The following is a 14,765-nucleotide window of genomic DNA, read 5'->3' on the forward strand; positions in this document are numbered from 1 at the left end:
ATCGGGCTCCCTGCATGGAGCCTGCTTCTCCCTCTGCCTGTGTTTCTGCCTCTCTCTCCCCCTATGTCTATCATGAATAAATAAAATCTTTAAAAAAAAAAAATCTTTAAAAAAAATTCTTTCAAAAAAAAAATAGATCGTCTTGTTCAGTAACTCAGCAGTGATCTGCTTCAGTGATAGAAATGTCCAGGGTGTAGTAGGCAAGCACCTATGTAACGTCAGCAAAATATTCCCAGAGCTGACGTCTGAACTTAAGAGGCAAGGGATGAAATTTTGGCAAGGGGAACCGTGGAAGCAGAGGCGCGAAGGCATCAGAGTGGGACAGCAGTCCCTTCACTGGGTGAGAAACATGAAACACGAGACAAAGGCCATCTCACGGAAGATACCACATTCTGGGAAGGTAAGCCTTCAGTGAAATACCAGCTATTGAAAGTTTTGAGCAGAGGATTGATAATCACCAGTTGCCCTACAGACAACAAACAATGGTGTGGTAGATCTAAACCAGTTAGCAGGGTGTCACAATTGTTCTGGAAGACCACGGCCTGAACTAAGGGAGTGGAGGCAAGCAAGAGGATAGATTTTAAGAAGTCTTACTTAGAAAATCAGGCAAGACTTAGAGACTCATTATATTGAAGAGGTAAAGGGGCCTGTGGATTCCTGGTAAGGGGGATTGAATGGATGGTAGAAGGCAACCCCAAGATAGGAAACACAGGAAGAAAAGAATTGGTTTGGAGGAAAAGGGGCAGGTGGGTTGGGCTGAGGTTTCATTCGTGCTGTTTGAGATGCCTGTCTTCCCAGTGGAGAAGTCTGGTGTGCCGCTGCAGAGCAGAGTCTGGAATTTTGGTGGAGGTGAAGCTGTGAGAGAATGATCACAAACTTTGGATTCATGTTTCCCAAGTTTATGTTATAGCTTACGAGCTGGAATGCTCTAGCTAATATCCCGACTAGTAACCCATCAGATCATAACTAGAAGACCACATGTGTTGATTTCTGGCGTTATCAATGGTAGGACACCTGCTTTTCATTTGTTTTCATTTTCCATTGTTTGAATCGGGGATCCCAGTATGATCCATCGACCTTACTTGGTGGCTCATTCTAACGTTTTCAGGTCACTCATTTGTTGGAGGAGCCAGGTCATTTGTCCTGTAGAAGGGTCAACATTTGGCTATTCACGTGTCCTTTATTGCTCCATCCCTAAAACCTAGTTACAGAGACAACTAGATTCAGGCTCAATTTTTAGGAATGCATTTTCACAAGTGAGCTGTGTACTACTTCCAGTCACATCAGAAGGCACCTTTCTGGTTGTCCTCCCATTGGTGGGTCCTGTATCTTGTTGACTTGATGAACGATATTTGGTATTTCCTCATTTTTTGTCATAATGTAATGCAGGCTTACCTTTGTTATTTTCAGACATTTTTTCAAGAATCCCTGATCCTTTTAGTAGGGACGTTTAGAGACCACATATGAGCACTAAGGGTACTGCTGTTTGCTACTGAATTCTGAATTGTTCTTGCCCTTCTGGTGGGTGTTGCTAAGAAATGTGCATTTTAAAAAATAATGGTAAATTTATATTGATTCTGTACTTGTCCAAGTATAAGCTCCTAATGACTTGTTCATTACCTTTATCATGTAATACATATAAATTGCTTCAACGTAAACTGATTTCACTAATTGATCGTAGTGTTAAGACTTCTGTGGGTGTCCCATCTCACTTGCTATGTTAGGTTTCCAAATGTGAGGATTACTTTTTATTTAGCTTTTAAATGTTAAATTTAAAATGGTTCTAAAGTTGAAACTAGACAAAAGTGCACTCACAAGTACCATTCTCATCCCACCTCATTCTTTCCCCTATGTTACCCCCCCTTTTTTTTGTTTTTGGGTTATTCTAGTTTTTGAAGTACTTGTATGTCTGTGTATTCACACATCTCACCCTTTTAGACACTAGGGTAAGTTTACCATAAACAATTTTCTGTACTTGCTTTTCCTATATCCTGGTGATCAATCTTTATCAGTATCTAGAAAGTCATTTCTTCTTGTGACTGTAAGGACCTCCTATGTAGATAGGTTTATTCAGCTAGTCCTGTTAACATTTGGGTATTCCAATTTTTTTCATTTATCATTCCAAATTTTTGCCAGTGTTAGCTGTGAGGTAAGAGGCTAGAAGTAGAATTGTCAAAGGATAAATGCAAATATAATTCTGGTGGGTATTAACAACAGTTTTAACCTTCACCTTTATTCCATTCCCATATTAGGTATTTCCCCATACTCTCAACAGATTAAACTTTTGGGAATTTTTCCAGTAAAAGTGTTTTTGTCTTCTGAACAAGGTGAGGATCTTTTGCATATATTGAAGTCATTTATATTGCTTTTTCTATGAAGCTGGTTTGGGAATCCTCAGTATGTCCTGTTTTGGGTACTACTGTGGAGTCTTTGCCATGTGAACATTATGTAGTTAAAATCGTCCAGATTTAGCTTTGACTTCTAGATTTGAAATCACATAGTATAGTCTTGGAGCTCTGTCCGTGTGTCTTAAGTATTCATAAGGCTTCATTTTGACATTGAGAACTTTGATCTGTTTGGCTGTTATGTCAAATGCTCAGCTCTCTTGCAGTTTTGAAATGCTGTTACTGTTACTATATTCTAAAAGTTACCTATGTGTTAATTTAAAACCCTACTGCTTTTACCAAATTCTCTTAATTGTAGTTAGATGTGTTTAATTGCTTTCTTTTTATCTAATTGTATTGGCAAATACAATGTAGTAATGAAGATCACAAGGCATCTTCTGATTTTTTGGAGTAAACTCTAAAATCCTCCCTTTTAAAAGCCTTTTTTTTTTTTTTTAAGACTTTATTCATTTATTCATGAGAGACACAGAGAGGCAGAGACACAGGCAAAAGGAGAAGCAGGCTCCATGTAGGGAGCCCGACGTGGGATTCGATCCTGGGTCTCCAGCATCAGGCCCTGGGCCGAAGGTGGCGCTAAACCGCTGAGCTACCCCGGCTGCCCTTAAAAGCCTTTCTTAACATACTCCTGGACAGAACTATTCCATTGAACAAAACCTAATCAACTACTGAACATAGAATAGATGGATTTTTATTTTTAGATTTAGTTTTATTTCTGAACATTTAAATCTAGAGGAAAACGTCTGATTGGTTTAGTAGGGCATGGTTAATGTGTGGTATATAAAGCTGCTCAGAGAAAAAACTATTGCAATCTTGAAACACAGATACAAATTCTCATTTTATGCAAAAATTCAGGTTTTATTTTTACTTATTCTTACATTGGTGGGAGCTGATTATCAAGAACTTATAGGCAAACAATAACTTTTCTACCTCTTAGCAGAACAAAAATACACACAATGTGGCATTATCATTAGGCAAGACTTGCTTTTTTTTACATTTCACACAAGAATACAATATTATCCTTTTTTGAACAAATGCCCAGATTACTAAGGAAACCATCTTTGGAGGAAGTGTTTTAATAAGCATATTTTATTTAAATAAATCCTCCAGGAGGAAATGGGAGAGTTCACTGCCTTTACTTAGAAGAAGGCTATGTAAGTAGTTATCTGTCAGATTTATCTGTGCAGCTCACCAACATTTCCTCATTGGAAACATCAATATTTCCACATCACAGTTCCCAAAATGACTTTTAAAGTCTTAAAATTCTGTGTCTCCTTTGGCTTGCTTCTCTCTTGATTCCACCCAGGCTTTATTAATGGTTCGCTTCATATCATCATCTCCATCTTCATAAATTTTCTTTAGCACATTCATCAATCCCTCACTGGGATCTGTTTCAGTGTCATAGGAGGGCTTTCTGTAAGAAAAAGAAAACAATCAGTAATGGAGATAGATATCTATCTAAATGATCCCATTTACTGATATGATATGGTACTTAATATAATTAGTGCCTCTGGCTCTATGTCCAGGAAGGACTAATTAACTTTACATTTTTCACTTCTCTCGTTAAGGGCCAGCTCGCATAACTAGGTACTGAGGATGCAACAAGAGAAAAACATGGTCCTGTACACAGGCAATTTGTTCTAGATTTAAGTCAATTCAGATACATATAGTTCCTAACCCTAGCCAACCAAGTGCACCAGGCTACAGGGGAGGAGTGAAAGAAACAAGTTAATGTAGGACATCACCGCTGCAGTACATTCAAGCAGAGGAACAGGTTGACCTAGAATGGAAGTATCTTTAAATAAACACTTTTTAGAATAGCCATTAAGTAGGATAAAAATAGTCTTTTTTACTCTATGCCAGTGAGAGTGAAACTAATTACATATGAGAAACTTTTGTGGAATTCAAAAAGTGTATCTAGGTATCTGGGACTAATGAAATGGAACCTCTGGGAATGGACACACAAGCTACATAGAAGCACAACTGGCCGGGCTCCTGGATGGCTTATTTGGTTATGTGTCTGACTCTTGGTTTCAGCTCAGGTCATCATCTCAGAGTCGAGAGATGGAGAGCCCTGTGTCAGGCTCTGTACTGGGTGTGGAGCCCTTTAAGATTCTCTCTCCCTTGGCTGCGCCGCATTCCCCGCCCCCCCAAATCTGCTCACACATGATCCCTCTCTTAAAAGCCCAGGGTTAAGAACCAATACAAAAGACCCAATCAAAACTAAGTCCACTGTAAAAAGCAACTTCCTGGACATGTGCCCTCCTTAGATAAGTGGACAGAAAGATGTAAGATGCTTGGGTTACTCAGAGAACATTAAGAGGTAAATGGTCAAATCACATACAACTCTTATCCACAATGGCAAAGTGTTAAAAATCTACAATCCCAGCAAAGAATACATTAAAATTCTTAAAGAAATGAAAGTAAACTCACTCTTTCTCTTTGCATTCTTTTTCAACCTGAGTCAGGTAGTCCCACCGTGTGTTTTCTGCTTTCTTTCTACATAAGATAAGAACTGTATCTGTCTTGACCTGGAAGAAAACAAGTACAACTTACAGCATGTGGCGATAAACATGGTTATTTGGAAAACATTTACTCAATCAAGTTACTATTATGTTAAGACAAAAACCAAGACAAAGAAGGTGTTAATGGGGTTTGAGGGAAGAACTTCATTAGGAAAGGCCTCTGTGAGGTGAAATCTGAGCTGTGACCCAAGATCCAGAAGGGCACAGCAAGATAGGCTATAAAACAGGATGATTTTGGTGGGTCTGATAAAAAAAAAAAAAGAGTGTGTGTGGTGGGATTTTGGTGATTGAAGGAGAGTGATAGAGTAAGAGGGATCAGAGATAGGCACAAAGCAAAATCATATAATTTCAACTGTTTCAACAACAATCCATGTAATTCCCAGGATTCTTTTGAGTATTTATTCAACTATGAGATTAATGGATGAAGGAGGAAGCACGGAGACACAAGCTAATTAATAAATTATATTCTAATACTGCCTTTAAGCTGCTACATAATTATGTAAACACAGATGGCAGAATGGCACATTTATGTGCCAGCTGCATTAAACCTTATTTAACTTAAATAGAAAAGAGATTATCTGAATTAGTGAAAAGTGTAGTAGTTTAAAAGGCTATTTATTTTTATAGATTTTACTAATTCTAGTTAGGCTAAGTCCTTAGCCTAACTTAGCTTAATTAAGTCTTTTTATGTATCAAAAATTTAGGTATGGTGCTTCTAATAATAGCTACCATTAATTTAACCATTTTATATGTATTTCATTTCAGTATATAATTTCAGCTTTGTAAAATAAATTATTCCCATTGTACAAATGAGGAAACTGAGGCACAGAATGATTGAGCTGCCAGAAAGTCACAACTAGTAAGTGGCAAAACTGACATTAAAATTCTTTTTATTTTTTTGACATTAATATTCAAGCTCACTCTTAATCAATTTAGAAGCTTATTCCCCTCCTGATTTATTTTTTTCCCCTCCTGATTTAAATGCAATATTCTTATAATGATCTATTCTAGAGGCAAGAGTTGACAAAGGGCCAGATAGTTAATATTTTAGGCTTCTGGCGCAGCTACTTAATTATGCCATTATAACATAATCAGCGCCAGAGAACACACAAACAAGAGAATAGGGGGGCCTGTTCCAATAACATAGCCATCAGGCTGTAGTTGCTGATCCATTACAGAAAAATTCTAGTTTTTCTCAATTCTAAATTAACCTGGTTCAATTTAATGAGGTTTCACAATAAAATAAAAGCAAACTTACCTTTTTTGAACTGCCTTCCACAGAGATGGGTTTTAAGAGATTGTTCACAATCATGGAGTAACTCTTCCCATTTAGATTCTTTACCAAAAGATCAAATGACCTACAATACAATAGTGAATACATGATCTTTCTGGTTATATGAGAGGTGCTCTATAGCTCTTGTGGAAAAAAGCCATAAGTTTTATTTTAGGATGTGCATTTGTCCATCCTTGGTGATATTAACCTCTTCAAAGTAGGTGGAAAGGAGAATTCTAAATTTAAACAGTTTTAGAAACTGACAAGAAAAGGAGTAATAAGGCAATCTCTGACTTAATGATCATTATACTTCCCATTTGTGAGAACTCACCTCTCTGTGAAATGCACCTGCACATTCTCGGTGGGGACCTGATGAACTCCAGTTAAAGTAATGTAGATTTTCACAAATTTATCTGACTGATCCCATCCTAGTAATAACAAAAAAGGGACATGAATAAAGTCAGTAACTATCTCTAGAACAGCAAATGCATATGGCTCCTAAAACTGTTGGAAACTAAATTCTAGTATTAGAAACATGGGAAATATTAAAAATATAAGAAATTTTCTAGATGGAGAAATTGAGCTTGTAACAAAGCTACAAAATCTACCCAAAATTAGGCATCTAGCTAGTGGCAGAACTTCTAAAATCCAGGTTTTTTTAAACACAGAGCTCCCCCTTTTTTAATTCATTAGAATAAGGAATATGATCATTTAACACATTCTTTAAGAATAGTTCATTTTTCTACCACCACACACAAAAATAAACTTAAAATAGACAAGGACCAAAATGTGAGACATGAAACCCTAAGCTTCTAGAAGAGAACACGGACAATAGTGGCTTTGGCATTGGCCAGAGCAACATTTTTCTAGATGTGGCTCTTGAGGCACAAAACAAAAGCAAAAACAGTTATGTCCACACTAAAATAAATAGCTTTTGTATATAAAAGAACTATCAATGAAATGAAAAGGCCACCTACTGAATGGGATAAGATATCTGCAAGTAATCTGATTAGGGGTTAATATATAAAATAAAGAACTTGCATATAATTCAACACCAAAACCCCTCAAACAATCCAATTAAAATATGGGCAGAGGACCTGAATAAATGTTTTCCCAAAGGACATACAGTTAGCCAAGACACATGAAAAGATGTACAACATCACTAATCATAGGAAATACCAATCAAAACTACAATGAGATGTTACCTTACATCTGGTCAGAATGTCTAGAATTTAAAAGAAAAAAAAAATCATGAAATAACAAATGTGAGTGTGGATATGGAGAAAAAGGAACCCTTGTACACTGTGGGAATATAAATTGGTACAGCCAAAGTAGAAAACAGTTATGGAGCTTAATCAGTTAATTCAAAATAGGAATACCATTATGATTCAGTAAATTTACTATGGGGTATTTACTTGTGGAAAACAAAAACACTACTTTGAAAAGATACATGAGGGATCCCTGGGTGGCGCAGCGGGGTTTGGCGCCTGCCTTTGGCCCAGGGCACGATCCTGGAGACCCGGGATCGAATCCCACGTCGGGCTCCCGGTGCATGGAGCCTGCTTCTCCCTCTGCCTGTGTCTCTGCCTCTCTCTCTCTCTCTCTCTCTATCATAAATAAATAAAAATTTAAAAAAAAAAAAAAAAAAGAAAAGATACATGAAAAAAAAAAAAAAAAGATACATGCACCCCTATGTTTACTGCAACATTATTTACAATAGCCAAAAGAGGGAAGCGACCTAAGTGTCTGTAAACAGATGAATGGATAAAGATGTGGTACATAGGACAATGGAATTACTACTACTCAGCCATAAAAAAGGAGATTTTGCTATTCACAACATGGATGGCTCTAGAGAGTATTATGCTAAGTCAAATACTGTATGATTTCATTTATATGTTGAATCTGAAAAACCAAGCAAAATCAAAAATAAATCCCTAAGTACTGAGAACAAACCAATGGTTGCCTGGGTTAAGGGGAAGAAATAGGCACAGTGGTAAAGGGGTGTAGGAGATACAGGCTTCTAGTTATGGGATGAATAAATTGGGGAGAATATAAGGCACAGCATAATATAGATGACACTATAATAGCATTGTACAGTGACAAATGGGTAGTTACACTTGTGAGCACAACATTAACAGAGAGGTGCTGAATCACTATGCTGTACACCCGAAACTAATGTCTCATTGTGGGTCACCTATACTCAAATTTAAAAAGCAGTTTCTTTTTGTGGAAATTTTGTCCTGTACCTAAGGATCCATAATTCTCTATTAAACTAATGGCTAAATATTAGTATTACCTAATTTCATAATCATTTGTTTCTCTAAACAGTTCAAAGGCAATCATAGCTTTTTCAATTCCCTTCCCTGACACAGTAAAATATAGGTCCGATTCATCCAAATCTAATTTGACTAACCTACCAATATACCTACTAAATGCCATTTCAGTATATATTATCAAACTATTCATATTAGTCTCTAACCTACATGAATTCTGTCAACAAAAAAATAAAACTTCACATAAAAATGTTTACAAATTTATTATGTATATATAGGTTGTGTGTATTAGATGAATTCTGTCAACAAAAAAATACAAACTTCACATAAAAACGTTTACAAATTTATTGTATATATATAGGTTGTGTGTGTGTGTATATATATATCCTTGACTGTCCCTTGCTTAGTCCTATAGAATAGAAATGTAGTGTTAATCAAAAGACATTCTAAAGGGTTTCTGAAGACCTACATCTAGTTTCTTCCCATTCATTTGATCCATCTTCCACATTGAGTTCCACATTGAGAAGTTTCTCCCTTAACGCAAATCAAGGTTGCTGGGTATATGCCGTAATCCTATAAGCTTAAACCAGTTTCTTATAGTCAAGTACAAAGCATACCTCACTATACTATACTACAGCTCTTAAGCACAGCACAGTTTTCCATTATGACAATATGGAAAATACATGCTGCCTCTCATGGCTCTATGCGTGTTCTCTGCTCACACAATCCCCTTCCTTTTCTTACACTTGCCAAATTCAACCTTCAACCTCAAATGTCTCTTCTAAGTCTCCATTCCCTACCTCCTTCAGATTACATCAGCTGTATTCCCACAAAACTTCACAACCTTTGTTTCATTTGAGCAAATATTAAGTAATATTTGTCCTAGACATTGCGAGCACAAAGAAAAATGACTATCCCAAAATGATCTGAGGGAAAATGGTATCATTTACATGTTATGGTGTTAGTTGTATGTCTGTGTCCTAATCACACCACAAGCAAGGATTGGGTCTTGGTCACTATTGTGCATCTACAGGCCCAAGCACAAGAGTGACATAGATCAGGCACTCAAAACTGTTTCTTGAATTTACCTACATTCCTTTCTTTAGATAATACTGCTCATTGTTTAGCAAAATAAAATGCAAAACAGGATTAAAACAAAACAACTGTGTTCCTTAAATGCTGAACATATTTCAGAATAGGTTCATTCTCATTGCCACTCACTATATATATCATCTTGCTCTTGCTGACAGCTTTTAAATCTGTTCTTTCCCTTTTCATCTCTTCCAGAGATCTTAATAAAATGGGTCTTGTCTTTCAAACCACCAAAAACAGACTATTTTAAAAATTAGTGGGTCTAATTTAGTGGGTTACTACTGAGAAATAAGTTGCTGGAAGGCAGAAAGAGCTGGATGTAGGGTAGTGAGTCATACCGTAATTACTGATTTTTACTGTATATCCTGTTGTAATGGGAGCAACCACAGCGGCTGGCTTCTCATTGTCAAGAAGTTCTGCTTTTCTCTGTGATTTCTGTTGCATCTTGTTCTTGATTTCTGTCTCGATCTTGGATTTTTCAACTGTAAGGGCATCACGTACTCTTTTTCTATTGGCCTTTTCCAGAAGCACCTTCACCTCTTCTAGATCTTTCTGTAGCTGTGTTAAAATAGAAGGTAAGTTAGCTATGACAAATATAATAATAGCTGGATATTGTGCCTACTAGTCATTTCAGCTTACTGAAAAGCCAAGAATTGAGAGATTCATTGAAATTTTCTAGGGTTGGGCTGCAACCTGAGATTCTTTTCTCCAGCCTATTGAGCTGTAAATAACTAAAGCTTCCGAAAACTTAAAGTAACAATAATGAATCAAACCTATATTTCCCAGTTTGGTAGCTGTTATCTGCCTTTGTTTTGGAACATTTTATTTACAAGATACTGTGATTCATAAAAGTTGAATGAAGCAATGTTATATTTATGTATTTCCTTAAAACATGTTTAGTCATCGTATTAGGAATTTTAAAAATCTTAAAAAAGATAAGTGAATACACAATGAACATGGTGAAATGCTACAGCAACTTTACTGAGTGAGGTAGTCTACTTTCTGTGACTGGTTCTTACCCCAACTACTAGACATTAAAAATTTTCTATTTTTAAGAAATAAAAAAATAAAGACATTATGATGCTTTTAAGAAAAAATCTTGGGACGTCTGGGTGGCTCAGTGGGTGAACATCTGCCTTTAGCTCAGGTCGTGGTCCTGGGGTCCTGGGATTGAGTCCCGCATCAGGCTCCCCAGAGGGAGCCTGCTTCTCCCTCTGCCCATGTCTCTGCTTTTCTACATCTCTCGTGAATACATAAAATCTTAAAAAAAGAAAAGAAAAGGTCTTGTTCTGAATCTCCTGGTTAATGTAGTCAAAAGTCTGGGTCTTAGTTGCCCCATAGAGGAGAAGTACCTAGGCAAAATATCCAAACTGCGACACACTCCTGGATCACTGAAAAACCACCTGTTCTTTTCTCTGCGTGCCAATACATCGCCTACCAGTGTTTATTTCTACTTTCTAGAGAGAGGGCCAATATTTTATGAAGTTCTATAGTTGAAGACACTCTTTGATAATTAATCAGCTTAAAACCTTTTCCCCAATTATCCTCTGATATACTACAAATGCAAAAGATCCTTGCAAACAAGGATTTCATTTTTCTTAAAATAACTACATTCTGGCTTAATAGCAATCTGACCTTGTACACTTTAGCCTGAAATCATATTTTAAAAATGCAATATAAAAGTCTTTAAATGCAGGGATCCCTGGGTGGCTCAGCAGTTTAGTGCCTGCCTTCGGCCCAGGGCGTGATCCTGGAGTCCCAGGATCGAGTCCGGCGTCGGGCTCCTTGCATGGAGCCTGCTTCTCCCTCTGCCTGTGTCTCTGCCTCTAATGAATTAAAAAAACAAAACAAAACAAAACAAAAACTTTAAATGCTTGATAACTCAGTATAATGTCCAAGTAGAGTTTTAAAGTCTTTGTTTTCTAAGTCTTACAAAATGAAGAGAAAAACAAATGCTTTCTACCCCTTAGTCTTTTATCATCTCATTTAACTCTGATGCTCTCACTTCACTTACCGTTAACTACTAGGATGGTAAATAAAAAGTCCAACTGTGGCAGTTCTCCTGTCCTTATTTATCTACTCGCCTCCCCCCAAAAACTCATATTACTAAGACAATACTGCAATTTCATCTTTTTAAGCACAGATCCAAGATGCTTTTGTTCGAAGCAATATTTCATTATGGTGATCTAAAAAATTCACATGGATTCTAACACCAATATGATAAAAATTTTGAAATGTAAAATCAGTGTATTTGTTCCCAAGTAAGGATTCAGGTAATAACAACAACAAAATAGAAAATATATCAAGTCTAAACAAGATGTTTTATTTTTTTGACTGGATAGATACCCTTTTTTCTAGCAGACTTAACTCTGAGAATTAGGGATTCTCAGGCCCTCTTTACAGCCAGTTTTGACTCACATACTATAAAAAAAAGGGAGCCACTCTAATTCTGAGGCGACTTTCCAACAGGCCTATTTTTAATTCCTCAGTTCTGTTATTTGCAGACCTGAAACCAGTAACATTGATCCCTTTGGTACTTTTTCTGCACACATACTTATGACATAGATACAGCAGTTTCTCATCTAATTTACCTCAGCATTCGTGTTCCTTATGCAAAATCACACATTCCTTTTACCGCCACCCATAAACATATTCAAGCTTTATCTTATCTATTTCCGATTTCTTCAACAAGAAGCATTAAAACCAAAGGGTCTCAAAATAAGCAAAGGAGTTTGAATACAGCCATCACATCAAGCACATGAAAAAAGATGCTCAACATCTTTAATCATTTAGGAAATGTGCATCAAAATCACAATAGGATGCCACTTCCCACCCCCAGGGTGGCCAATATCAACAAAAATCCCCCCCCCCCCCCATAACAAGTCTTACAAGGGTAGGTGGAAACTGATGCCTTCATACAGTTTGTGGTAATGTGGTACAGCCACTTTGAAAAAAAGAATTCACGAGCTCCTGCAATTCCACTCTTAGATACACACCTCACAGAATTGGAAACACGTCCACATAAAAAGCTGTACACAATATTCACAGCAGCACAGTTCACAATGGCCAAAAATCATCCAAATGTCCATCAACCGATAAAGAAGAAACAAAATGTGGCATATCCATATAATGGAATATTATTCAGCCATAAAAAAGGAAAACCCGCCACACCACGGAGGAGCTAGAGATTATGTTAAGTGAAAAAAGCCAAAAAGCAAAAGGCCACATACCGTAAGATTCCATTTATATGAAATGTCCACAATAGGCAAATCCACAGAGACAAAGCAATTAGTGGTTGTGGAGGGACAATCGTAAGGGATGGCCTAATACGCTTAATAGGTTTCTCTTGGTGATGACGTGAATGTTGTGGAATTATAAAGAAGTGACAGCTGTGCAACACTGAATGTACTAAACAGCAATGGACAACACACTTTAAAATGATTGAACAGTGAATTTTATATCAAACAAAAACAACCCCAGAAACCTGAGTGTATTTTTAACTACCTCAACTGAGGAAAAATCCCTGATTTTGAAGAGGGCTAATACGGAGCTATCCATAAAGTGTGCCCGTAAAGCCACTGCAGAGGTGGTTTCCCCAGGGCACTCGGGCAGCCAAGGCCTATCTGTGACAGAACATAGACCCGGGGCAAGGGATCCAGTATAATACGTACCCACGCACACACGCATTTTCTTCATCTACAGCAGATTCTAAGGACTTCCAAGTCAGGTATGAGATTTCTCAAACTTGTTCATATTGAGGGAAAGATTTCCAGAGAACAAATCTAGTTAACACTCAGCAGTATCATGTATGGAGAACCACCTTGGGCCAGGAAAAGGGCAATGCAAGTACGGTTTATTCCCATTTTGAAAGTGCGCGAACTAAGTCTTCAAAAAAAAGTTAAACCGTTCCTGTTCAGACTTCACAGAGCTTACAAGAGAAAATGGCTATTTCCCACCGCTAGTAACACTTAACCGTCCAATTTACTTAGTTTTAAAGCCCACATAGCACGCTACAGTTTGCCAGGCAGGGTTTTCAACATTTAATAGTAGTGCCTGGCCTTTCTAACTCGGAAATGGACACTGCTGTGGGGCCGAGAAGCGCACAACTCGCCCCGATGCACACAGCCACTAAAGCGCGCTGAGAAAACGCGACTGGAAGCCGAGCGCCGGCAGCCTCACCCGGCGGAGTGCACCTCGGTTTCTGCAGCCAGCGTTTACGTAAAGCAGCCTCGCGTCCTCGGGCTCGGCCGGCGGGAGCGGCGGGGCCTGAGGGGAACGTGAAGGTGACCAGCCCGCCCCGCTCCCCGGGGGCACCACTTCAGCGGAGGCCGGAGGCCGGAAGCCGGCAGGGGCCGCTGCAGGTGGGCGGCGGGTCGGCCGAGGCAGAGCTCGGGGAGCCGACGACGCAGGAAGGAGCCAGGGAGGCGGCCGCCGGCTCCTCCGCTAGGTACGCGGGGCGGGGGACGGGCGCGAGCGCCGGCGCTCGAAGCCCCGCACGGCCGCGTGAGGAAGATGAAGCCAGACCCTTACCTCTTCCAAAGCTGAAGCCATGGTCGGGCTGATCAGGCAAGGCCCGAGCTGCAGCCGCGCAGGGGAGGGAACAGGAAACACCGCACGGAACGCGCTCGCCCGGACGCAGGCCCCACCCGCACGGCTCGCAGCGCCCCAAGCCTGCGCGCACACCCGACCCGGCGCGAGACCCGGCCCGCCTCCCGCACGCGGCGCCTCTGGAACCTTCGCGAGTCCGTCGCCGGCGCACCCCCCCCAACCCCTCACTCCGCGCGCGCGCCGCCCGCCTCGCCTAGCCCCGCCCAGCCCCGCCCCGCCGACCCTGGCCCCGCCCCTCCCGCCGAGCCTCCTAGCAACGCTCAACTCTCGCGAGCAAACCAGCAGCTCGAGAACAGTAACGCCTCTTCCTCCCCGCCCGGGAAACTGTACGTGTTCTACTTTGACCTCGCGTGTCCCCGCTGCGCAGTCGCAGCTCAGAACCGCTGTCATGACGCGCCTTAACCCAACCCCGGAAATAACGTACTGGTTTTTGGGGTCCAAACCGGAAGTTGGTTAGAGTCGGCTGGTTTCGTCCCCTGGAGGGCTGCCATCTTGTCTAAAGCTAGTTTATGAGCGTTTGCGAGAAACGGACCCCAGGGGGGAGAAGAGGCAGCCTTTTTATGTTAAAACGGAAAAGACTGACAGTTAGTGT

General features: G+C 39.6%; 1 protein-coding gene and 1 long non-coding RNA gene across 7 annotated transcripts in view; one reads left to right on the forward strand and one right to left on the reverse strand.

Annotated features, from left to right (window-relative positions):
• Nucleotides 1-3,239: 3,239 nt before the first annotated feature.
• Nucleotides 3,240-14,738, reverse strand: LOC112648582 (calcyclin binding protein). Of its 4 annotated transcripts, none has more exons than XM_025430255.3 (6): nucleotides 14,598-14,738; nucleotides 9,904-10,123; nucleotides 6,532-6,628; nucleotides 6,186-6,285; nucleotides 4,836-4,933; nucleotides 3,240-3,816 (listed from the first exon to the last, which is right to left on the reverse strand). In XM_025430255.3, exons 2-6 carry the CDS (start codon nucleotides 10,007-10,009, stop codon nucleotides 3,660-3,662), a joined length of 558 nt encoding a protein of 185 aa, XP_025286040.1. In that variant the 5' UTR covers nucleotides 10,010-10,123; nucleotides 14,598-14,738; the 3' UTR covers nucleotides 3,240-3,659. The 4 variants fall into 4 exon arrangements, with proteins under 4 accessions (XP_025286040.1, XP_025286038.1, XP_025286041.1 ...); XM_025430253.3 differs by lacking the exon at nucleotides 14,598-14,738 and adding an exon at nucleotides 14,096-14,372; XM_025430256.3 differs by lacking the exon at nucleotides 14,598-14,738 and adding an exon at nucleotides 13,745-13,974.
• Nucleotides 13,994-14,765, forward strand: part of LOC112648583 (uncharacterized) — a 29,214-nt gene continuing 28,442 nt past the window's right edge. Inside the window, exon 1 of one of the 3 annotated variants that reach the window (XR_003129161.1) lies at nucleotides 13,994-14,012. This is a non-coding gene — a long non-coding RNA (uncharacterized LOC112648583). Of the gene's footprint in view, nucleotides 14,013-14,480; nucleotides 14,500-14,616; nucleotides 14,758-14,765 lie in introns of those variants that run through there. The other 2 variants (XR_003129162.1, XR_003129157.3) reach the window with 2 other exon arrangements.

The sequence above is a fragment of the Canis lupus genome, chromosome 7 (genome assembly GCF_003254725.2).
Source record: "Canis lupus dingo isolate Sandy chromosome 7, ASM325472v2, whole genome shotgun sequence".
Lineage (NCBI taxonomy): Eukaryota > Metazoa > Chordata > Mammalia > Carnivora > Canidae > Canis > Canis lupus.

What these genes read in the sequence shown, in the direction of transcription:
- LOC112648582 (XM_025430253.3), bottom strand. Translation starts at nt 14,116, where the DNA reads ATGGCTTCAGCTTTGGAAGAG. An exon ending in AGTAAAAATCAGTAATTACG is followed by an intron (nt 6,629 to 9,903) that starts GTATGACTCACT and finishes TGTTATTACTAG; the next exon opens with GATGGGATCAGTCAGATAAA. An exon ending in CAGGTGCATTTCACAGAGAG is followed by an intron (nt 6,286 to 6,531) that starts GTGAGTTCTCAC and finishes ATTGTATTGTAG; the next exon opens with GTCATTTGATCTTTTGGTAA.